This window comes from Branchiostoma lanceolatum, chromosome 12 (assembly GCF_035083965.1).
Source record: "Branchiostoma lanceolatum isolate klBraLanc5 chromosome 12, klBraLanc5.hap2, whole genome shotgun sequence".
Classification (NCBI taxonomy): domain Eukaryota; kingdom Metazoa; phylum Chordata; class Leptocardii; order Amphioxiformes; family Branchiostomatidae; genus Branchiostoma; species Branchiostoma lanceolatum.
In genome coordinates this window covers 8,100,586-8,125,122 of record NC_089733.1, presented here as the reverse complement: position 1 = coordinate 8,125,122, position 24,537 = coordinate 8,100,586, and the positions used below count along the sequence as shown (strand labels likewise).

At 40.0% G+C, this 24,537-nt stretch overlaps 1 protein-coding gene across 6 annotated transcripts; it reads right to left on the bottom strand.

The window, feature by feature from the left end:
- Positions 1-1,731: 1,731 nt before the first annotated feature.
- LOC136445881 (serine/threonine-protein kinase 11-interacting protein-like) lies at positions 1,732-24,372 on the bottom strand. 6 transcript variants are annotated; one of them, XM_066444092.1, is made up of 27 exons: positions 24,163-24,372; positions 22,369-22,568; positions 21,407-21,574; positions 20,748-20,855; positions 19,753-19,824; positions 18,652-18,781; positions 18,061-18,164; positions 17,715-17,804; positions 16,923-16,964; positions 16,115-16,325; positions 15,623-15,741; positions 15,194-15,244; positions 14,645-14,695; positions 14,027-14,174; positions 13,018-13,204; positions 12,282-12,381; positions 11,847-11,915; positions 10,643-10,947; positions 8,831-10,226; positions 8,229-8,326; positions 7,809-7,987; positions 7,438-7,522; positions 6,547-6,647; positions 5,418-5,587; positions 4,927-4,977; positions 3,869-4,012; positions 1,732-2,144 (listed from the first exon to the last, which is right to left on the bottom strand). In XM_066444092.1, the coding sequence occupies exons 1-27, from the start codon at positions 24,230-24,232 to the stop codon at positions 2,136-2,138; spliced, it is 4,458 nt and encodes a 1,485-aa protein (XP_066300189.1). In that variant the 5' UTR covers positions 24,233-24,372; the 3' UTR covers positions 1,732-2,135. The 6 variants fall into 6 exon arrangements, with proteins under 6 accessions (XP_066300189.1, XP_066300190.1, XP_066300192.1 ...); XM_066444093.1 differs by having other exon boundaries at positions 15,623-15,762; positions 16,145-16,325; XM_066444095.1 differs by having other exon boundaries at positions 16,145-16,325.
- Between the last annotated feature and the right edge of the window lie 165 nt (positions 24,373-24,537).

Here is a 24,537-nt window from a genome sequence, read left to right as displayed (position 1 = left end):
CTACATTCCTTGTTCCTCCTCACAACGATGTCGTCTAAATGTATAACAGTGATAAGATTTTTCTTTGCGTTTGATTTTGGGGAAAGTATTGTTTGCATTTAAGTTATGAAGACACTTAACCCGTTTAAACTGGCGCTTGGCGAATTCTTTGCCTTTGCCAAGTCATTCTCCCGCCTTGAGAGTGACCGTTTCAACGAGTCTATTCGCATCCATCCAAGTGACACAAAACAAGTTATCTACTTCGCGATTGTGGTGCTACTGTTACTTCGGCCCGTGAGCAGGTGTTCGTCCCACAACAATGTCGGGCGGTCCTCAACTTGATTACCGGCGGGCCTCCTGCGGCGAGCAGGGGTCACTTGGAGCCAAAGAACGGGACCGGGTGCCTTTCACGCGGGGACCTTTGTGTGGAGTGGTCCTTCTGTCATCTACGTGAAAACATGAAGACTTTTGGCTGGCGGGCGTACATTGTGATTTGTGAAGAAAGTGTAATAGTAGACGCATAGTGATAGGAAAGTGGTGGTCATTTTACTAACAATGAAACAAGGTATACAAGACAAGGAAGTCCGTTTTGTAGATTTTTCAATAAATTGAAAAAGGGAACTAATAATAAAACAGATACAATCCACACATTTACGTATTTTGAGCCACTTCCTATAATGTGAAAAAAAAGGGCTTTGAAAGTAGTACATGCATTTTTTTTTCCCAAATGAGTTTTGAAAAACATCACACCAGTCACAGATTTAGAATATCATGTTATGTTGGTCGGGATCGATCATTTGTTGCAGTAGTGCCAATACCTGACAGTTACTAGTACAATACAGGAACGCCTCCTATTGAGCTTTCTGAAAACTGCAGTGTACTCACTTGGTCTATTTGATTTGAACGGTATCATACAGCCAACGGTGTCTGATGTGTCTTTTAAAAAATGAGTGTTCTCATCAAGTATTCTGCTTGAACAGTATTCAAACTGTTGCACATGATCAATGCTGTGGACATCGACTGTCTTTACCAATATTTGTCCTTTCTTTCAAGAACTGCACCACAAAAAGACTAGCAAATCATATATGTTTGGCATTATTCCAGTACTACTTATTTTGCAACATTATTGTCATTATCTTTGCGTCTTAGCATATGTTAGCTATTGATATACAGGCAGTTAAAAGAACAATACTTGAGAAAAAAAATCATCATACAACTAATAAGCAGTAATTATTTATTGCACAGAACAGAACTTACTATATAATTACCATCGCCAAATTTCACAACAGCAAACTTGTTACATCATACAAAATAGAATCCCTCACAATTTCGCATTGGCTGTTTTCCTAAACATTTGGAGGAGGCAAAAAAATTCTGCTGATCATAATAAATAACTTTGGCGCCATTTCCAAGTGCAACTACTAACATAAACATTACTGTTGAGCCTTTTGTCAATATTCAATTTTCAATATCATTTCTTTAGCAGGATTTTTCCCACAAAGAAAACATGCTCAATGCCTCTATAGTAGCCTGACTAAATTGCCCAGGCCCAACGGATACCGCCTTTGCCGGAGGGGGTCATTAACCTCCGCCAGCGAGAGCTTGTGTAAGCACAGGCTACCTCTTTAGTAGTCTCAGATTTTTCTGACTACTGGTACTGTTACTTGGAGCTATGAATGACATTGATGAATGTTTCAACACATTCTTCTAATCCAAAATATCTTAATTACTTTTTTTTATCTATGGCAAAAATTTTTCAATACGGAATGGTGATTTGTTACTTCACCATCTAATGACGTCCTTCATACATGTATATTTAATCTTTTGACAATCAAAACCTGCACAATACCTTTTCCAGTGTTCAAAAGAGTTAGCTAGTCAAATACAACTACCTATAATTAAGTAATGTACCAGCCAGAAGTTTTTTTTATTATTTCAATTCACTCAAATGTCCAGGGGTATATCAAGAATGCTATTTTCCCCACAAGATCATGAATTCAAATATTGTAATACCTTAAATTTCAATAGATGTCTTTTGACTGAATTTCCACATAGATATCTGTTTCTTTTGCAGCTTCTGTTGCTATGTACAAGGCTTAAGCTAAACATGGGATGTTTGCTGTATTGCTGTGATGTCTGTTGTTACTGGTTCTTGTCTACATGTCCTGCAAAAGAGACAAAGATGCTGTCATCATATGTACTTAAAAGTTTGGCATTTTAGATGAAAACATTCTGAGAAAGGACACGCTAGGAAACAACCTTTTTTTTTACTTATTTCATTATAATTTCTCGTTACATTACTTGTGATTTTTATGTTTAGCCATACCTAGTATGGCTAAACATATTGTTTTTACTCATGTTTCTTCTTCTTCTTCTTCTCCTCCTCCTGTCAAATCTTCAAATCGATTCATCTCTGTCATTTTTTGACCAAATGACCTGAAATTTGGTACAGAGGTAATGTAGGCAAAAACCAATGTGCGTTCTTTTCCTTTTTTTGATATTGACCTTGAAAGTGATTTTATTGAGGTTTTTAGGCTATTTTTAGCATATCTTGGCCTCCTGCGCCCTGGTATTTCAACCGAATGACCTGAAATTTGCTGTATATGTGGCTTGAACAAATATTTAAAGGACTACATTCCCATTTTTGGCATACATATATTCAAAACGATTTATTTTGGGCTTTCTTGACAATATTTGCCACTTCTGTCACTTTCAATACTACATATGACCTAAAGGTCATTGACCCCAAGTGCCTTGCACCTGGCCTTGCATGCCTGTGAGCCTTGCGACCACCTGATTGGTCAATTGGGTTAATCTAATTATCTTGCATTCCTGGCGCAGGTGTGCTAGTATTCATGCCAAATATGGTATGGGAATTCCTCGGACATGTGATTACATGGCTTTGTTCACTCTTTTTTTAACAAAGATACACATCTCCAGTTCCTATGTATTAAACCAAAATAATGTGAAATCTGGTATGTGTCTGCCTTGGTCATGTACACAGGCCCTCATTCAAATGTTTGGCATACAGCCTTTCAAAACGATTTTTTAAACAAAGAATTTTTTCGTTTCGTTATTTTCAACCCAAAGTACATTCAAACAAAGGGGTGTCACATTTTTGTATTTCACCCATACTATCGCTGAAATATGTTGTTTTTGGTCATTTCCTTCTTCTCCTGTCAAATCTTCATATGTATACTATGGAAAACTTCATTCTTCCCTGGGGTTGATCTTTTTTAATTCAATTTTGAACTGGGTTGATTATGCGCAAGAGTGTAATTTTCAGCGGATATTTTTCGACTGGTTTACATGGAAATGGCACGGAATATCCCATTCTTGCAAGGGGAGGATTCTTTAATCATTTCTTTCAATTTTGAGCTGGAATGATTGTGAAAAAGTCCATTTGTTAGCAGAAGTGTATTTGTTAATCAATAAGTGGATATGGTTGTGGACTGGTCCATATTGTGTTGAGGTGCTACTGGAAGACTCAATTTTGGACTGGGGTGATTCATTTTTTTAGTGCAAGTATTTTAGAATGGTCCATTGTTATTTTGGGAGAGTCCATTTTTTGCATGGCGAGGAGTATGGCTAAACATGCTGTATTTGCTCGCAAATGTTGCCTTTCTAGTCATATTTCTTTTGCTTTGATTCAGTGCACACTCTACCCATCTAGTATTTTATTTTCTTCTTTTTTTCCCCCCAATTTTTTGTCAGATTTCAAACTTCTCTTTACTCACAAAAGAAATTTTCTGACTTCCCCGAATATTTACAGAAGTTGAAATAAGAGGAATGAGACTATTACTCATGACTTGAATGTGGAAGCTTGCATAGCTTTTACATTTACAGAAATGTTTTTAGATGTTCGTAGAGTGACCTTAGGATGACCTACATGGATGGCGACTGTTGGATGAACCGTCAGCTGTAGGTCCACACCAAACATGGCTTCCCAGGGTTCCTTGACCGCTGACACTAGCGCTTCCGTCGACTCAGGTGTCTCCGTCAACAGGTGCCAGCTGGACTCCTCTGATGTGTCCTGAAAGGGGAGGGGCTTAATGATTGACATGTCCGAATCATGGACACACCCTGACATGTGGGGGGTTAAAGGAAACTTTGGCTGGAAAACCTACTAAAAGGTTTGGTTGGAAAATAAAATACTTCACCATACTAAATATACCCCAGATTTAATCGGCTACTTACAGAACAATTTTTAAACAGCTACGGGAGTTGCAATTTAGGAAGAATTGGTGCAATATGGGTGAGAACTTAACTTTGGGGTATATTTAGCATTATGATAGTATACACAATGTACCGTAAAATCCCTATTTACGTACGCACTTTTTAAACTTTTCAAGTTGTAAGTAGGTGCTCCAGGCTGATGCCAAAGTTGGGGTGTGTACGTTAGGAGGGGTTGTTCCTCGGAAAAATAGCATATCAGCATGAGAGTACGGTACATCTTCATGCAAATGAAGTGTGGAATGCTACCACACAATCAATCAGTAATAAAGAATAAATTATATTTAAATTGTTTGATATTTTGACATTTTCTCAGTAACCCTTAAAGTCGGTAAACATCATCGGAAGGAGGATCATTCATGTCAACCTCTTAACTATCCACCGAAATGCTGGAAAGTTAGGAGGGTTTTTCCCCTGAACGTTTCAACTCACTGAGTCAGGCCCGCATTCGTCCCCAAATCAGGGGTGCGTACGTTAGGAGGTGTGCGTACGTAAATAGGAATTTTACGGTAGTAGGTTTTCTGACAGAATTTTGTTGTTTCCTTCGATCTATAGTAACTCCATTACCTACATCCAAAATGATACAAAATTTTTCAATTTTTTGGGAGCTACTGCATAAAATGATTTCTGCAATATTTGCAAATCCAGGTGCTGAATATCGAACTATTGAATATAATGGCACACACAACATTGCGATACACAAAGGCACCGTACCTCATTGAGAAAGTCCAGGGACAGGTTACATGGAGCATCTTCATACACATTCTGAGGAGAAGACATTACAGCTTCAATTATACAAAATGTAGGATACAAAAACATATTTATCATAAATAAGACTGTGAGTCCAGTTGTCAAACTATATTTGATTATATAAATGCATCTTTTAACAACGTCTACTCCTGTCAACCAATGTGTCAGGCTTAAATGCTGACAAAATATAAGCAACTCCCAAATCTAAAGATTTGCTGACAACTTTGCTATTCTTACAATTGTAACAGTATGTTTCAAGCGCCTTACTGACCAGTCTAACTGGTACGGACCTTTTAGCCTAGTGGTAAGTGCGTTGGGTTTGTGTGCTGGCTGGCCCGGGTTCGATCCCCGGGAGCCAGGAGACTGTACTACTTGCCTCATGCGTTTCGCAATGTGCAAGTAACATGCTGACAAATCATGATATTTCAGATCGTGAGTTAATTTCTTTTGCATACCACATTGGTGATGTTGCTGATTTTCTGCCCCTCCCTCAGGGTAAACTGTGTCCCCATGACTGAAGCAGACAGGGCGGGCTGTAACCGTGGCAACGGCCACTGGTGATTGACATCTGTCAGACAGATCTCCGTAGTGGTGACAACCACAGCAATGGGGAGGGGCTCCTTTCCTACAGAACATGAAAAACAACATTCATCCAATTGAACTTTGAATCTAAATATTTTGCATGCATGCATGCATGAGTGCATATTTGAGGGGTGGTTGAGCCTTACACAAGTGTAACAGTGGGGATCAACTTCCACTAACTCTGGTCCGGACCTTTTAGCCTAGTGGTTAGCGCGTTGATTTCCCAAGCCGTGCAGATCGGGATTGGCGCGGGTTCTAATCCCGGGACTGTAAAAACCCAAAGGAGCGAGTATGCCGCTCCCGGGATTCGAACTCACGCGATCCCAATCTGCATGGCTTGGGAATTCAACGCGCTAACCACTAGGCTAAGAGGTCCGAACCAGTTAGACTGGTCAGTTAGTGGAGGTCCATCCCCACTGTTACACAAGCTCTACTATCCTAGGATCATGCTAGATTTCACTTGATTATCTTTGGTTTCGTAAAAAAAAAAGATACAGTCAAACCTGTACAAGTGACCACCTCTACATAAGGACCATCTGGCTATTGATATACAGTCAAACTCAAACCTGTATAAGTGACCACCTCTACATAAGGACCACCTGGCCATTCATATACAGTCAAACTCAAACCTGTACAAGTGACCACCTCTAAATAAGGACCACCTGGCCATTGATATACAGTCAAACTCAAACTTGTACAAGTGACCACCTCTAAATAAGGACCACCTGGCCATTGATATACAGTCATACTCAAACTTGTACAAGTGACCACCTCTACATAAGGACCACCTGGCCAATGTGACCACTTTTTGTGGTACCATAAGATAATTTTTCCATTGACACAAGCATTAAGAATCCTGTCTATAGTGACCACCTGTCCACATAGACCAGATATATTGGCCCTCTGAGTGGTCTTCTTGGGCAGTTTTGACTGTAAGTGAGTGCGTGAAGAAATGAATGAATGAATGAATGATGAATGAAAAAAGATCTCAGCCAGTCTTACCTTTTGTGCCTACATCTGTGTTAAGGTAGGCCAGCAGGTACATGGTGATGTCAGTGTCCATCTCAGGTGAACTCTCCTCACCTGCCTTCAACACCTGCGACCTACAGGTGACACACAACAGGTTAAGTTCAGTAAACAACGGCAATGGCTCATTGACATCATAACAAAAAATACAGTTATCATACAAACATATACCATCAGCAATTAAAGGTTACTAAAGAAACTCCAAAAGCTAAGGCAGCTCGTCATGCAAGAAAAATTGGGAAAAAAGAAGAAGAAAGACTGAACGCAGCTGTAGGATGTTTCAATGACAATAGATGCCAGAAAAAGGATGATGGTGTAAAGAACTGCTGCATACATGTACATAGTGGTGCGTACCTAAACCCCGAGTTTAGGTTTAGGTTCGGACTCGAGTCCAGAGGTTTAGGTTCAGGTTCGGACTTGAAAGTCCGGACTTGAACCAATGGAATATGTGTGCTGCGAATATTTGTTTTCCTGTTTCATGTAAAATTGCATATTGGCATATATTTTACGTGCAATTTGAAAACTATAATATGCGGAATTATATACAGTCAGTAATTAATGCAGAAGTTCAGTTATAAACACAAAACAGCAATGTTTTCATATTTTTCCAGTGCAAATTTCACGATCTAAGGAAGCTTTAAGATGGTTTAAATCAAAAAGGAGTGTAAAAGTGAGAGATTCTTTTTTCAAGTCCGGACTTGTTTCCAGATGTTAAGTTTTTTTTTTACTTGAACCTAAAGGTTAGGAACAGGTCCGGGGTTTAGGTACGCACCACTACATGTACATATTGAACCATTTCACATGTATGATAGCTTGCAATCATGCTAAGAGGAAAGATAAAGAAGTTTTGAGATGATGCCCCCTAACCTGATGTTGTCGTGGGTGTCCACATTGTTCTTGGTGATCCCCTTCAGCTGACTGTTGGAACTGATAGTCGAATGACGAACTAGGTCTGAAAACAACATTTATTACCATTAATCATATAAAAATACTTTCATAAGTGCTACATCAAGCAAAATGTAATACACATATGTTCAATCACTACATGTCATAAATCTTTAAAGATGTCTATGAAAGATGTGTGCACTGGGTTGAAAGAAAAGTTGCAACTTAAGAATCTGTTGTAACAAAAGCTGTAGCGTAGAAGACACTTTCTTTCATTAATTTCATTTTCTTTTGGTAAAAAGTCAAGGAATCAATCTTCCAAGAGTGAAACAAATATGACAGATGTGGCTTACCAGTAAAGACCCTGAGAAATCTCCGACAACGCTCACTATCCCTCACCAGGAAGGTGTAGCAGCCGCCATATCCAGAAAACTCCAGTCTGAAACTTTGGCTTCCAAGACCTATGTCTATGTAATGGAGCTCTGTGATTGGGTGATGGGCCAGTTTCTGCAGCCAATCAGATGGCACCTCACTGTAAAAGTTGTAGAAAGGGTTACCTCATTGGTCAACAGCTGCCAATCAGACTTCAGTTGCCTGTGCACAGTGATTGGTTAGGGGCACAACCAATCAAAAAGTATATTACAAAATGAAAGTTAAAACCGTTAAAAACATGTTTTTTGGTAGAACAATTTCTTGAAAGAAGCATTCAATAGACTAAAATGTAGCCATCACAAAATGAAGATTTTCTAAATGAAGGAAAACAGAAAACTGACCTTTCGGGCCCTGTGACCTTGAGTATATGGACGCTTTTATTGGACGACACCAGAATTGCAGGCCTCTCTTGGGGTTTCCCATATTGCACCACAGGGGCCTGCAAGGGGGGAAACAGCTTTTCTAATAAATTCCATTTTGTGTAGTTTAGGGGAGGCCCCCGAAAAGCCGTATAGGCTTCTGCCCTCCCCTGCATGTATTCTTTGCTCTATTTATATTTGTTTTATATTGTACATATGCGAATAAACAATAAACAATAATGAATAAACTGAAGATTGCTGTGTAAAAAATACATTATAACACATTCAAGTGTATGGAAATGATTTCCTTTTCTAATTTTTACATTACTTTTAACAAACTTATAAAACTGCTACAAGAGTTAAGAGCACTTTTCAAAATTGATGGTAGGTAATTTTAGCAGTTGGGAGGAAAGGGAGTAGTTTATTGTGGCATTCAATTCTAATAGTGGGAACAAATATTACTATCTTAAATGTTAGAGATCAAATATCTGGGATGATGAAATTTTAGCGGTTGACGAGTTACCGATAAAGTTGCTAAAATTTAGTTACTGTTAACAAATCATGAATTACAGTGTCATTCTAACCTTGATGAGACACTCAAATTCCTCCTCCTCCCCAAACACAGACATAGTGAGGAACAGTTTCATTCTATGGTCCACCAACGTGAAGTCCTCCGTGTAAAACTTTATCCCAGTTTCCGACTCTTTCTTCGTTTCCCTTTTCCTAGAGGGATCCAGTTCCGAAAACAGCTTGTCAAACGACGCGTTCTTGGATGAAGTTGGTGCGGAAGACCCCAGAAAATGGGTGCTGTAAATATCCACATTTTCCTCTTCCCCGTTTGTCGTTTTTCCATTCCTCAAAACAGCGTGAGAATCGGAAGTTGCCTTGTTGACGACATCTGTTTTTTCTACTTCAGACAAACTGATATCGACTGTGTCTGAACTGTCCCTCTCTTCTTCTCCGTTTTCTGATATTGCACTTTGGTACATGCTGGCCACCATACTTGTACATGTGCTCCCAGTGAGAGGACTCGTTGCCATTTCATCGGAGACTTCTTTACTGTAGATATCTGCAACGTCTTTTTGGTCACCAGCGGACTGCATGTTTGAAACCATTGATTCAAAAACTTCTGCCCTGTTTGTTTCGGTGGGGTTTTCAGCGTTTGGATCATCAGTGCACAGAACAGCGATCTCACTGTATACACTGTCCTGTCTCTTAGGCCTGACGGTCGTCTCTTCACTCTCTGCTTCCCCGTTTAAGATTGCGTTGTCTTCTTGGATGGGAGAGTCTGTTCTTTCCACATTTTGTTGGTGTGCAATGCCTGTGGTGAAGTCTACAGTGGTATCCTCATTTACCACAGTGAAGCTGTTGTTACGTTTCTGTAACAGTTTGTGGGAAGATGCAGTACTTTTCGGACTGGCGTCTCTGTTGTGTGTCACCTTTGCTGCAGGGGAAAGCCGTCCCTTTGAATCTTCAACTGAAAAAGTTGTCTTCGGTACAGCCCCTTTGTTGTGCATTGCTTCCAACACATTTGCATCAGTCTCTTGTTTTACGTGTGAGGCACTTTCTGGCACTGGAAGTTTCAAATTGTCTGACTTCTCTGATTTCTGGGTCTCCCCTATTTCCACAACTTTGGCTTTTGAGCTCTTCTTTGACTTTCCACTTCTTGACTTTCTCCTCGCTAGGACTGAATCGTTGGAGTCATCAAAATCGACACTTCTTTCAGATTTCTTTGGAGATGAATCTGAGACTTCCGTCACAGATGATTTGTTTTCCTGGGAGATTTTCAGATTTTGGGATAGATTTGCAATGGGTGTTTTTGCCCTACTGACATCAACAATGGTGCCTTCACTTGTGGAAGAGCCTTGGAGACTTTCCGACGAGAGAGAGTCTTTGTTGGAGGACTTGCGTGGTGTGGTGGTCGGTGTGTTCTCTGAGGTTCCATAGTCAGATGAGTCCGGCTCTCCTTGTGGTGACTTTCTACATGTATAAAGTAAAGTATAGTACTATTAGTAGCATAAAGATTATCAATACACACACTTGAAATACAGATGTGTATACACAAGCTTCAGCAAATATAATATGTACATGTGATTAAAGGATACTATACAAAAAAGATGCATCAAATCAATAGTATCTCTCTGAGTATAGTTCACAAAAGTGTCCAATCCTTTGACTCTTAATTTTTTTTCAAGGTATTTCTGCTTTGTTACGTCTGTGACAACTGCGGCATTGTTTTTGGCCTATGTGCTTGTTTGTCAGTTTGTTTAGCTTGTTTTTTAATGTACTATTCAGCTGTGATTTTACATTTTATTTGTGTGCAATCAATCAAAAGCTACACTGTACATAAAAATTAAAATCAGTACAATCATGATGCATTGTGACCCTTCCATTACCTGTCATGTTTCCATGGCGATGACGTTGCTGCGGGAGACCCTCTGTCAAACGATGACAGTGACCCGACCACTGATGACCCGGACCTTGACTTTGTCCCCTCCTCTGTCCCACCAATGGGAACTGACGTACTATACATTGGCTTGGACCCGGGCACAGAAGAGCTCAATGCTGGTTGGCTCTCGAGTTGGACAATCATGTTGCTTTGACACGACGGACAGACGATCACCTCCTCGACGCTGTCGTCTTTTGTCAACACCGTAACCTTGGCTTGACCTTGACTGAATTTGCTGGAGCATTTAAGGCACTGGAAAATGCAGGAGGAACTGGCTTTATTTTTCTTGACATCATTCCACAATCAAGAAGGATAGATAAATACCTTGTTCAAACTTATAAACTTTTTGAGTAAAATCAGTAAAGGGGAAAATTCTCAAAGCATTTACATGCAGTGTTCGAAATACCCACCTGCAGTCTGCAATTTGCAGAAAGATTTTCAAAATTGCAGAAGAAAAATTAAACAATCTGCAATTTTGCAGAATGAAAAAATCAGGATCAGGATTCAATGGTTCTCAATTTTTCACACACATGTATGTTTTTCCTGTTTAACTTTGCTTGTAAAAATTAAAGAGTTAGACTCAGTAAGTTAGAGAATAAAAAATTACAGCAATGTTGCAAAGCTTGATATGATATAGATATGCATTATTAGATTGAGAAGGTTGTAGTATGGAGGCTTGTATATTTGCAGAAAATATTTCAAATTGCAGAACAAAATTTTGACATTCTGCAATATTGCAGAGCACTGGAAAAAGGTATTTCTACCACTGACATGTGTACTGTATACGTATTTTAACACACTTTGCCCTTTCCAGTGGCTCACTTCAAGTTACATGTACAAGCAAACACAGTTACTGTAAATGCATTTAAGTTTGTGTGGTTTTAAGTTCAATGTAGGGAGAAAATGAAGTGTTTGCTGTGGTTTTAAGTTCGCGTTTGAAACAATAGTAGACAAGGGGGTAGGAGGGGAAAAAAGTTTGCTGTGGTTTTAGTTCACAGTAAAGAGCTTACTACAAAAACCACGAACATGAAACCACCACAAACATTTCTACATTTACAGTAGTTAAATTTGTTAAATGGTACCCAAACATGTATCCTTAGCATTGTTGAGTTCAACACCAACTGTTGATTTTCTGCTTTAAGGTAACTTACCTGATACTGCTTGGTGAGTTTTAGACTCAGGTTGGTTTCCATGATGGGTTCCAACAAACCCAGCAGAACCTACAACACAGAAGACAAAATCTTACCTAACATTGAGACTTTTTTTACTTAAGACCATACCAATTTATTTCCTTTCTTTTTGGACATTTCGAAAGACATTTGAAAATATAGCAAGTGGACATAATAAAAGCAGAGGACAGAGAAAATAAAATTTGAATTTGACTATATTCACTTCTTAAAACATGGTGCACACAGGCATGAACCTGGTCCACAGGATTCGTTTCTTTACATATTTGAAATCTGATAAAGTTAAATTGATATGTATGGCTTAAATGAGCTGATACTTGACTTTCTGTATGAAGTTTAGTAATCAGTTCAGACACAGCTGGATGAAAAAGCATGAGAATAGTTCGTAAACAGGATTACCTGACAGCTCTGTTCTGGGTCGTCATCAATCAGGACATATTCCCGCTTCTGTCTGTCTTTTCTGACATAGTCAAAAACCAGGGACACCACAGGATATTGACTGTAACAAAAAAGATATAGCAGATGTACACTTAAGAGCCAGGTATCCAAACCTATTATAGCTCCCGAGTCTCTTCTGTTCTCTCCGCAAATAGCTATGAACAGAAGAGACTCTGGAGCTATAATAGCTTTATGAAATAGTACATGTAAGTTGGATGTGTGCTAATTTTAGTAATAGCTATTTGATTGTAGATTATGTACAAACAAATGATGACCTGTTTCAAATTGTGACACAAATAACACATTAATAGCCATTAATAAAAAAAATTAATGAAGGGTACTTATTATAGGAGAATGGAACATGTTTGTTGCTTTTCCTTGTCATACTCAATGCTTTATACCCCATACCAGGGATGTCTCCAGCTTTAGATATTTTTCTGTCCCACTCATTGTTCAGGAGCCAATGTTGTTTATTTTCGTTGTTAAATCTGCCGTTTTAAGCTGATGAAAATACAATTCAATTAGTTTCATGCCATGAAGTTTATATTTCCAGTACGGATGGCATCATTTTTTTTTACATTCCAACAGAGGGACGGGTCATGGAGACAGCCCTGCACCATACATAAATGAAAATTGATGCAGAAAATGGAAGTGATGCTCTCTTTTAAGATACATGTACAAGCCATCTCAAACCTACCCATCATTGTCTTGGATGACCCCTTGACCCCTCTCCACAGTTTTTAGACAGCTGGTCTCCAGTTTGTCCATAATTCTGCCGTCCAAGTCCTTCTCTACGATGAACTTCTCTCTGATGATGACGAAGAAGTACCCATTGTCGCTGCCCTCTCTGTGTTTGACTAGGAATGGTTGGCTCTCTGAGTGGCCTAAGCAGGATAGAAAAAGAAAGTCAAACATGGCAAGAGCGTAGAAATACTATGGATACAAATACAAGCAAGTTATATAGTTGCTTTAAATTGATTTATTTTCGTAGGAACTTGATTTCAAAGTGGAAGGGAAAAGGAAGCTTTTGCAGTGTTTCAAGTTTGTGGTTGAAACAATTCTTTAGTACAGCTTCTCTAGTAATACATTGGAAATGAATATCTGTAGTGTCAAGAATTCATGGTGGAGACAGAGGTCACGGCAAAAATTAAACCACTGCAAACATTTCAAGAATTACAGTGTCAACTGCTCCTTCAGCCTCCTTGCATATCAACCGAAGGAATTTTCACCCGAAAAAAAAAAATCACACATGCATAAAAAGCACATGTCTACAGCACTTGGGTCTGATATCTGTGGAAGACTGAGTGATTTAGTAGAAAATTCCGCTGAGTAAAATCCCTTTTTGGGGTGTCCCTGTGGTGTAGTGGCCTGTGCCTTTGTCTCTCACCACATCTGGTTCCAATTACTTGGATCAGAAGGTCTGGGGTTCAACCCCGGGTAGGACATCTCTGGACAAGAGGCGCATTGAGTCATACCAAAGACTTTATAAAAATGGTACATACTTGTGAAACAGTATGGAAGTTAAACACACTTCACTACCAGTGGACTAGCCCCCTGCTACAGTGATTGCACAACAGTGTGGCCCAGGGCTATGAAACGGAGATGGGCACCGCCCTATACATCAATAATGGTGTGGGAGGATTTTAAAAAAAAAATCCCTTTATTTGTTTAAACAGTTATTTCAGATACATGTACTATGTACATACTGTCGTTGGACTGTTCACTGAATCTCCGTATCCTGTCCCGGGCTCCGAAGACGTCTCTGCTGACCTGTCTGCTGAGTGGCTGCCCCACGGAGCTGGTGGTGCTAGCCCCTGCACCATAGATGTCACTGGACTCCTCAACCTCATCTGTCTACAGGACAGCAGGAGAAAAAGAAGTTTTGATTAAAGAGATCTTCATGTAATACTTGTATGAGTGTCAAAAACAATTTGACTGGACAAAAGATGTATGATTGTATCTGAAGCTGAAAAATAATATCTCCAAACAACACTCGTCAGGTGTGTTTAAGATTTTACAATGGTATTGCACGAACCTTTGGTAAAAGTCATGTGTTAAGTACATAGTTGGGTGCATATATAGCTCCTGTGACCTCACATACATTGTATAACAATACAGTTTTTTGTTCAAATGGCTGTTTTGCTAGTTAGTGAGAGAGATAAAGAAAACCTTCTGAACAGTGTGTAATCATTTTCCTCATGAAAAAAAAATTAGAAAGAGCATAACAACAACAACAACAACAACACACAGGCATATCAGCAACCATTTTGTTTAGAATTTCAGGATCTGCACGAACTGTTGCATATCTCATGCCCTATGCTAACCTGTGTCGATGGCACACTCTCGGGCGAGATGTCCTCACTGGACACATGTATCTGTTTCTCAGGAGAGGGCAGAGAAGGAAGCAACGAAGCAAGGAACATCGAGTGTTAGTTTGCAAAACAAAGCACTTTTTAGTCGCATGTTTCATATAAATTTTGGGACATAAATTTGTCACCAATCAGATACATGCATGTATTCTGCATAATTTGTTCGTATTAAAGTTTTTCATTTTCCATCTATTGATAGAATGATTTCAAATCCATGCTGACATTAACAGTCTTTGTATCTCATTGGTTCATTAAAGGAATGATGGACCAAGAAAACATTTCATGGTACATTTTGATTTTCATTTCTGATTGATTTTCATTTTTGATTCACTCTGATTTCTGGTCGAGTTTTGTTATTCTCAAACCAAGATCAACAAAAAAATGATTGATTTGGACAGACAGTGCTACAATTTTCCACTTACTTTGGAGGTGAGCATGCTACTAGTCATTTCAAGTAGGGTGTTATCCAGAAAAAAAAATTTCTAGTGTCTTTTTCAGTCTAACCTGTGCAGTTGTCACAGTCTTTGTAGTGCTGGGAGGAACATCTTCAGAAATCTGAACACATAAGATAGGAGGGAGCAGACAAAAGCATATAAGAGACAAGCTAGGAAAAAACAGACTACGACAAATAGCACCAGAAAAGTTAGTAACCAGGAAAGTTCAGGAAATATTTACTAATAATATACTTGCAGAATACAGGAAAATGTGGTTGATGAAATGAAATTATAGGTGTGTATGGTATAAAGTGATGGAGGGACTGTAAATATTGTGATCACGAGAGGAATGGGTTGTTCTTGCTGTTGACCAATCAATGCAGAGGATGCAAACATGTTGATCAGGAACATCTTGTAAGAGAGAAGCTGATTGGTTTATGTCTGAAATGATGTGCAGATAAATAATTTCTTGGGCAAGAAATAAACTGTAAGAACATACCTGATTGGATGTTGCATCAGGCTCAGCACTTCTGGTTGGTAGTTGGCTAGCTACCAACCAATCAGGACCCAGTTGCTCTCTCATGGCTTCCATTTCTTCCCTAGTCTGGTCAAGGTCATCTAGAGGGGCAGGGGTACAGGCTTATTGGGGGTGGGGTGGGGGGCAGGCAGGGAGGGAGGCAGCAGAAGCACATGTTATCAAACTTTCAAAAAAAAATTGCCAAGCAACTTATCTTTCACTGTTGTAGACAGTAGATATATATAAATCTGCTTTCAAGCACAGTTTTAACCTTTAGCACACTGAAGTAGCTGGTTGGCACCCAATTCCCTATTGGTTACAGAGTTAGGCAGCAGGGAGAAGGTTAATAAACTTAACCTTCATGGCAAATACAATTATATACTTGTCATACATGTATGTATGTTTCTTATATAGAACTCTATAACTTGTTTTGCTTGTAGATTTTATCATTGAAAAGCACCCATAGTCCTTTACCCCTTGAGTTTTCTGGAGAAGTAACATCACCCTCTGTGTCAGAGATTGCTGCATTGCGGACTTTTCTCCCAGACTTCCTGGTCCGCGGAGCCTTGGACCAGGCAAGGGAGGTTGATGTCTCCCACTCGGACATGTCGGACTCCACGGTGTAGACACGCGAGGCGTACCGTACCTCGGTCTGGTCGCCAGGGATGTTGCGTTTCGGCAGGAGCTGAGGGGAATGTAAGGTAAAGGTAATGGTAACGCCCGTGAATAATTTCATTAGTTTTGCGAATGACTGAATAGCAAGGTTCTTTTATTCACAACCAAGTATTTTACAAGAGCCAACGTTTCGTTGACTGTCTGTCATCTTGCCCTGATGTGGATGACAGTCATCGAAAAGTTGGTTCTTGTAAAATACTTGGTTGTGAATAAAAGAACCTTGCTATTCAGTAAAGGTAACGATAAAGGTAGTCCCATAGCCTTCGTGAGGCCGTAGTTACATTGTATAGTGGCAGGGCATTGTTATCCACTGTGTCTAGGGCAAGGTATTGGAAGGCGTGACCTATCCCTCTCTTATACTAAGTTATAGTCTTATGATTACTACCAACACAGGTGAACTTTCATTATAAGTTATAGTCTTCATCTTTTGATTGATTAGTGAAAAAATGAAATGCTGAGGTGAAAAAAAGTGTGGTAATGATATTTTGGAATGTTTGGACTACAAAACTGTTCAGGTACATAGACTTGCATTCAAGTTTGTATAGTAGTAGGGTCATTTAGCACTGTCGGAAGGACAGTATTTTGGAAAATTGCGAAGACCACTCACATTTATCTCTTCTCTGGTGAGCTTCTTGCCATCCAAAATCATCTGAAAACAGAAGAGTCAAATTCTATGAACTTAAACATCACATTTTATGCCAGCATATCATAAATCTGATAAATATTAAGGGCAATTTTCTAAAACGTATCATTTTTCCTGTTCCCCTTCTTTGCGAACAAACAATATGTATATCAAAGTTGCAGTCAAGTACAGGTACATTGTATAAATTTGGCCTTTGTTTCATTAACAAAAGAGCCTTCAAAAGACTGTAGAATGCTCTTCCATTTTTTAATCCAAGACAAGCAGTAACATTAAAAATCTTCGCAAGAATTGGGTCATTCATTAGCCTGCGTTACAGAAGCTCTTGCTGTCAGGGGCTGACAGGGCCTCCTTGCAAGATGGGCCTGACCAATGGAAGAGAAAAAAAAGTGATCTCGAACCAGTTTAGCTCAAACGAACTCAAGGAACAGATGAGCTAACCTGCCACTGGTCGTGACAGAGAAGACAGGCGCTATGCACAGTATTTACAGGTTCATTGTACCGGGAAAATTCCCCTAGCTCTTTTCGACAAGCACAATGAACAGTGGACCACGGCTTAACGTCCCTTCCTAAGGACTGCGACCCTTTCCGGTAGCGTGCATGTCGGGTGAGCGACACAGCCGGAATCGAACCCGGGGCTTCTAGTTCCTGAGGCAAGATCGCTAACCACCGGACTACGCACGCTATCTAAAGGGAAGGGCTGCTACGAGCATGATTCAGTCAGGCTAGGTGATTCTTGTGTGGAAGTTGAAAACTTACCTCTTGCATACCGGTGATAGGAGACAGGTGTCTGGCTGTCTGTTGTCTGTGTGTGGGGTGGAACGACAGCGGGTTCCCGTACAGGGATAGCTGCACGAACGGTACACACAATATAATAATAATAATAATAATGGTTTATTGGTCAGAAATTACCCGTGCAATGGCAGCTATTTTTGGTTTTCTGTTTTTCTTAGTGTTTCCCTTGGTGTCATGCCCGTCCATTCTCTGATATCATCCTCCCACTTTTCCTGTTGTCTACCTCTCTTTTACCCTGGACGGTTCCTTGCATGATAGTTTTATCCTCTTACGTTATTTTAAAACCATTTTAAGTAGAGGTCGACCTCACCATGTGTAAGAAGTTGAGGAAGCTCAGAGGTTCCAACATGCTGTGGTCGTACAGGCAGTTGTTGGACAGGTCAAGTTCATGGAGCTTATGAAAGGATTCCACACCTGAAAGAGTCATTTTAGACATGAAATCACACAAAGATTTTTAGCCAATATCATTTAGAATAATAAAAGTAAAGCATAAGAACATTCCAGAACAGATTGGCATTAGGGCACTTCCTCAAAATATGAGAACATGTAACTTTTGTCCACTTAAAGCCCAATCTACTTATGTCATAATTCAATGATATTCGGTTGTTCAAATCTTTAAAACAAATTGGCAAAAAAATACAACAATCAAGATGATATCTTTCTATACAAAAAATTATTTGCCTCTAGATGTCCATACAAGTACTCAATTCAACATTGGACAATATTCACTTTTGCTTTTCGCAAAGTTCAATGTTTTTTACCGTTTTGTTACCTTCAATAATATCTTTTTCTTTAAAAAAGGTTTGCCTCTAAATGTCCTTACAAGCACTCAATCTAACATTGGACACTTTCTTTTACTTTCGCTTTTCACAAACTTCAATAATTTTGAACGCTTTGTTACCTTCAATGTTATCCAAGTTGTTGTTCTTGAGGATAAGAGACTGTAGTTTTGTCCTGGCTGTGATACTGAGGGTGGGAACTGCCTCAAGCTGGTTGTAGCCAAGGTTTAGGTGAGTGAGACTTGGTAGATACTGGGGAAAAATATATAGCACATGTCAGCAATGATTGAGACAGAAAGCAGAACCGAAAGAAGAAGAGGTTAATATAATATATGCATGGTAAGCATCTGTATGTGTATCTATATAGCCGGTATAACCGCCATTCAGCGTAACACGGTGTGGCGTAATCGTTAGAGCATTCGGCTGTCAAACAAGGGGACCCGAGTTCGATTCCGGGTTGTCCCCAGACATGTCTGGACATGTGCCCTGACGTTGTGCCCTTGGGAAATGCACTTTATACAAATTTCCTCACCTCACTCAGGTGTAAATGAGTACCTAGCTTTTTCTAGGGACGTCCCTCGGATAGGCCGTTAAATGGAGGTCCCGTGTTTGAGGAGAGTCACACCTTGAGCACTTAAAAGAACCCACCACATCTTTTGAAAAAGAGTAGGGGCATGCCCTGATGTAAGTGGATCAAAACATTCCGGTCTAAATGGGGTAGGGAATTTCCCGAGCAGCCTTCGTAACCCCTGCTTCTCCTAAAGGGCCAGTGAAGTCATGCTTGTCTCGAGCATTGATGTTTCTGACCTAGGCTGAAGAGATGCTGCTACAGAAACAATTAGTTCAGTGCTTCGATGTGTGGCCCCTACGGCCTTGCACTGAGCGAGTTCGTTGAAAAAAACAAAATAACAACAACACCGGCTTGGTGTCAGCAGTTTGTCAATGTATGGCAAGAACAAGTTGAACACAAGCAAATGAACTGCAATTATTCCAACAATTACACACTTTCAAAGAATGCTTATACATTTACCACTAGACCATTCAATCATTTGCACCCCCTTAAATACACTCACTAACAAAAGAGGATTTTCATTGCATACTATATCAGGATATTTTCATTGTTGTAGTTGATACGCATAGCACAATTCTTAGATTTATACTATTATTGTCTGTGTACACTGAACCTTGCGGAAATAAAAGAAAGGATAGAGTTGTCTTCTGACCTCTAAATGTTTCCCAGTGACCTTGATGCTGTTGTGACTCAGATCTAGAACTGTAACTTGCTGCAGTAACCTCTGAAAAAAGAAAAACAGAAAAAATACATCTTGTTCCTTTTCCCAGTATTTCACTGTATATCTACTGTATGTACTGTTGGAGTTATATACGGAATGTTAGAGTGATGTGATATAACTAGATAATGTTAGCATGATTGTCATGAACAAATTTCTGGTCATTCAGATGAAAAAATGATAGAGCTGAATTAGAATCCATTTGACCAAAAGGCAGGACAACAAGAGATAAGAAGAAGAAATGTCAGGAACAACAATATATTTCCCTCCCATACCAGTGGTATGGGGTGAAATATAAAAAAAGACAAAGTTTGGGTGCAAAAAAAGTGCATATGCCCTTACCATACATTTACTGTACAATTGAAATACAGTATCTATAAAATGGAAGAGTGATGCAAAGTTAAAAAGCAGAAGAAATTTCATCTTTATTCGGTCCCCAGAAAGTGCGAAATGGAATGAATTTGGAACAAACTAAAACAACATACAGTCAAACCTGGCCATAGTGGTCAATTTTTTGTCCGTCCCTTGGACTTTCCTCATTGATATAAGCATTAAGAATTAGTCTATAGCGGTCACCGGTCCAATGTCGTCGCGGCCAGGCGATTTTGAGCCCGGCCGCAACGCCAACACTGCCGATTACAGTTTCGGGGCTGCGCGTGGTTGGCGTACCTTTGTTTACAACAGTGGCCGTAACTCTGAGCCCACGCCTGTATGTAACATTATGAAATGAAATACCGGTAGATAGCGAAATATATGGAACGTTGTAACATTCACAGTAGACCGGAACAGGAAGCATTTTAAATACAGAAGCGAGTGGTACTGGTATTTCATTTCATAATGTTACATATGTTATCTTGTTTCATTTCGTTCCATTTCGTTCCATTTCGTTCCATTTCGCACTTTCTGTGGACCCTCTTTATTGTACTAACCAGTGAATCGTCCAGTCTCTCCAGGCTGTTGTAACTCATGTTAATGGTGTGGAGCTCAGGCCAGGACAGAGGCATACTGCTGTCACCTCCACACGTAGCAAACACATCCTGTGGAACAAACAATTATCATATCATATGCAAACAATAAATGAAGAACATCTCCCAGTCTTTCAGAAAGTATGCAAACAATAAATGAAGTTAGAACATCTCCCAGTCTTTCAGAAAGTTTAGTAGTGCATTCAAACCTGGCACAGCCAACCATCTTGTCATTTGCCACCTTAAAACAGCTCTGTCCAATTTTACATAGTTTAGACCCTCTGTTAACATGTAACTTACCGAACCAGCAACCATTTTTTGTAGTCCCCATGGGGCATTCATATCCCATTTAACAATCAAAATTGATGACAATTGCTTCATACACAAGGCAAAATCAGTGAAGCACTTCAATATTGTGTAAAGTACAAGTTTTAAAACCAGGTTTTAATGATTAACATTTCAATTCAGAGTTTTGGTATAAAACCTGGTTCTCCAGTTCTTTCCATTAGTCACTGACGAAAGGAACGCTGTCTGAAACGTCGGGCTGTTTCAAAATTTTATCCAGTTGCTTGAGTAATTGGTTTGGGTATTTCATCTTCAACACTCGACCTGCCATGTCTCACCTGTAGCCTGGTGATGCACCTGGAGCAGATGATGACCTGCAGCTGCGACCTCAGCACCTGCAGCCCCACCACCAGGTGGATCGGCATCCGCTTGATCTCCAACGTCGTCAGCGACCTGAACCGAGCCACACGCACACCACCTTGTAGGGTTGTGGAACTCAGAACCAACTGAGAAAAACGAAAGAAAAGCACATTAACGATTGTCTCATATGTGATGAAGCAAAGATTCATAGAACCTAAAAGACTACAGTAATTAGCTACATCTTTAATTTCAACACCAACTGGAGAAAAGAGAAGAAAACAAACAAAAACACATTAGTAACCATCAGATATTTGACACTGATAAATCAAACATTTGATATAACCTAAGAAACCACAGCAATTGGCTACATTTCCCATCAATTTTTCTTTTGACTATCTACATAGTATATGTTCCTACAACATTTCATCTTTGTAGCATAATTGTACAAGACAATGTATGCTCTTAAAGACTGTGTTCTTTCAGAATAAAGACTTATACTCATTGTTAACTTTTGAAAGCTTTAGTTCTAGTCCAAAATGAAAACTTAACCATCTCCCTGCTACGGGTAGGCAATGGTGTTTCTTTGCATTACAGTACTAATTAGGAGGAAAAGGGCTAAGGAATTACAAAAGAAGTACAGCACGAAAACTAGTGGGTATACAGTATGATCGTATGAGTATAGAGAATTGCTTCAGACAGGGAAGATTGACATCGTCCTTCCTAACAATGAATATCTCAAGGACCAATTAAGTTCAGAAGAGTCAAGTGAGTGAGTGAGTGAGTGGGTGGGTGGGTGAGTGAGTGAGTGGGTGGGTGAGGGAGTGAGTGAGTGGGTGGGTGGGTGAGTGAGTGAGTGATTGAGTGAGTGGGTGAGTGGGTGGGCGGGTGGTTTGGGTGAGTGAGTGCATACTAGTATACAGTTTGTCAAATCCTGACTCACCTTGAGTGAAAGTGTTTTCTGCACCAGGTCAAAGAGCAGCTGAATGTCGCTGTAGACCCTGGAGTTGGTGACCTGTGCTCGCACCACCTCGAACCCCTGGTTCCTGTCCCCCTCACACACACGGTCAAAACACTCATTCAGATAGCACACCGATGAGCTGGTGAGGGACAGCTTACTGCTGCCATCCAGGATACCTTCCGCTGGGAAAACACAGACAGAAAATTCTTATGGCTTAGAGTCATATAAGCCTAGAGCTGTGTACCAAAACAAATTTTAGGTACAGGGCTAGGTACAGGTACAGATACATGGGTTTAGATACAGGTCCGGACCTGAAACTGTACCTAAGAGCCTTGCAAATGTGTTTTATGTGCTGGAGTATAGTATAGATGTGGCTTTAGTGCACTGCCACGGTAATTTCAGAGTAATTTCATCTGTCAAAGTGGCCATCCTCTGAGTCAGGCTTGAACTGATAAGTACCAGTCCAGTACCAGTCCACCAGGGTTCAGGTATTTTGGACCTATACTTAATTGATTGTACTCGGTACCGTATTGGTACCGGTACTCAGCTCAATATAAGCCAATTCACGGTTCCAACTACGCATGTGCAGTGTTAAAGGTAAAGGCCCCTGAGACGTAAACAAAACCCGTCGGGCGTTGTTATGCAAATGTAGACAATGTCGAAGACGTCACTGTTTACAAGCCAGGGGCCCTCACCTTTGACACCGCACATGCGTAGTCGGAACCGTGAATGGGCTTTTTGCTTTAATAAGTTTAAGTTTTATCGTTTCTGTATGTCTGAAAAATTGACTGTGATAATACAAACGATCATGATGATGCCATGGTTACGCACTGGCAGGCCAATACTAATCTCCAAGCAGATCTAATGGTTGCTGGAAGACCGTATCCAACTGGCAGAAGAAGCTTGCATGGCAACCATTAGATCTGCTTGGAGATTAGGCAAATAACAGGTGGTAGACAAATAGCTATTTACATATTCATCATTAATTTCATCTACTTATTTGAATATTAATTAGTAATATAATCTGCTGACGTCCTGGTAGGCTGTAAGCAAAAACAGTAATCGCTCATAATTATGCAACCCACAACTGAAATGGATGACAGTAGATTTCCGAAAGCTGTGAAAATATCTATATTTGTTATAAATCTGATGCATCAGACAAAACATGACAGGTGTTGTGGCTTCCAAATACAAGTAGTAGTAGTTGTCTTGACACATTTAATCTATGGCTTCATATTTTGGCACATTAACTACAATGATGTCGATATAAAGCTAACGTTCAATCATTTGAAAGTTAACTTGTGAAGCAGTGAAATACTTATAACTTATGCAGTGTTCTCACCAGGATTTTTTCACAGCGTAGGGGCATCTTTGCGTGGCAAAGCCACATGGCGAGCGCTACAGGAATGAGTATGAGGGCTACAGGCAGGAATAATGTAGGGGGTCCGGGCCATCCTCCCCCTAGAAATCTTGAACTTTAAAACTCTCAAAGACACTATTTCCTGCATTTTGAGGGCTTAAGTTTGTGAAATAAAGCCAAAGTTTTTTTTACCTTTCCATCAAAACAACAGAAAATCCCCCATACGCTGGTTGAAACCGGCAACGTAGGGGCCAAATTCACAGCATAGGGGATCCAAATCACAGCGTAGGGGCCCCCTACGCTCAAATGCCCTGGCGAGAACACTGTTATGACGACATTTTCCTGTCCCATGACCAGTCGCCGGTCAAAAAAAAAACAACTCGTCAGTCAAAGAAAACCTTGTGACTTTCACCTACCATTTTCACGCAGCAAGTTTGCCAACTCCGCAATGAAGTCCCGATTCTTGTCTCTTCCTTGGAGCGTCATCGTTGTTAATAAAAGTCTAAGCAATTTTGGTCTAAGTTTCGGCGTGAATCGCTCAAAAACTAGCGAAATCTTGTGTTCCTTGTTATTTTGGCCGCCATGTTGTCCCGAGAAAGGTAACCGGAAGTCACGAGGATCGATTATGGCTTCGCCTAAATGACGCTTGGTGATTGGTTAAATATTGAACAGTACGTCATAAGTAGCCAATCGCCAGCCGTTTTACTTACCAACGATGCAAAAATGAAAAGCATGGAAACAAAAAAATACAGAAAGGAAAGTAATAAAGATATTAGACATGAAATCATATA

Coding starts and splice junctions, on each gene's coding strand:
- LOC136445881 (XM_066444097.1), bottom strand. CDS start 24,232: ATGACGCTCCAAGGAAGAGACAAGAATCGGGACTTCATTGCGGAGTTG. Junction 13,205..14,026: donor CAGTGAACAGTCCAACGACA/GTATGTACATAG, acceptor TATCCTGCTTAG/GCCACTCAGAGAGCCAACCA. Junction 4,978..5,417: donor TCAGCAACATCACCAATGTG/GTATGCAAAAGA, acceptor TCTTCTCCTCAG/AATGTGTATGAAGATGCTCC.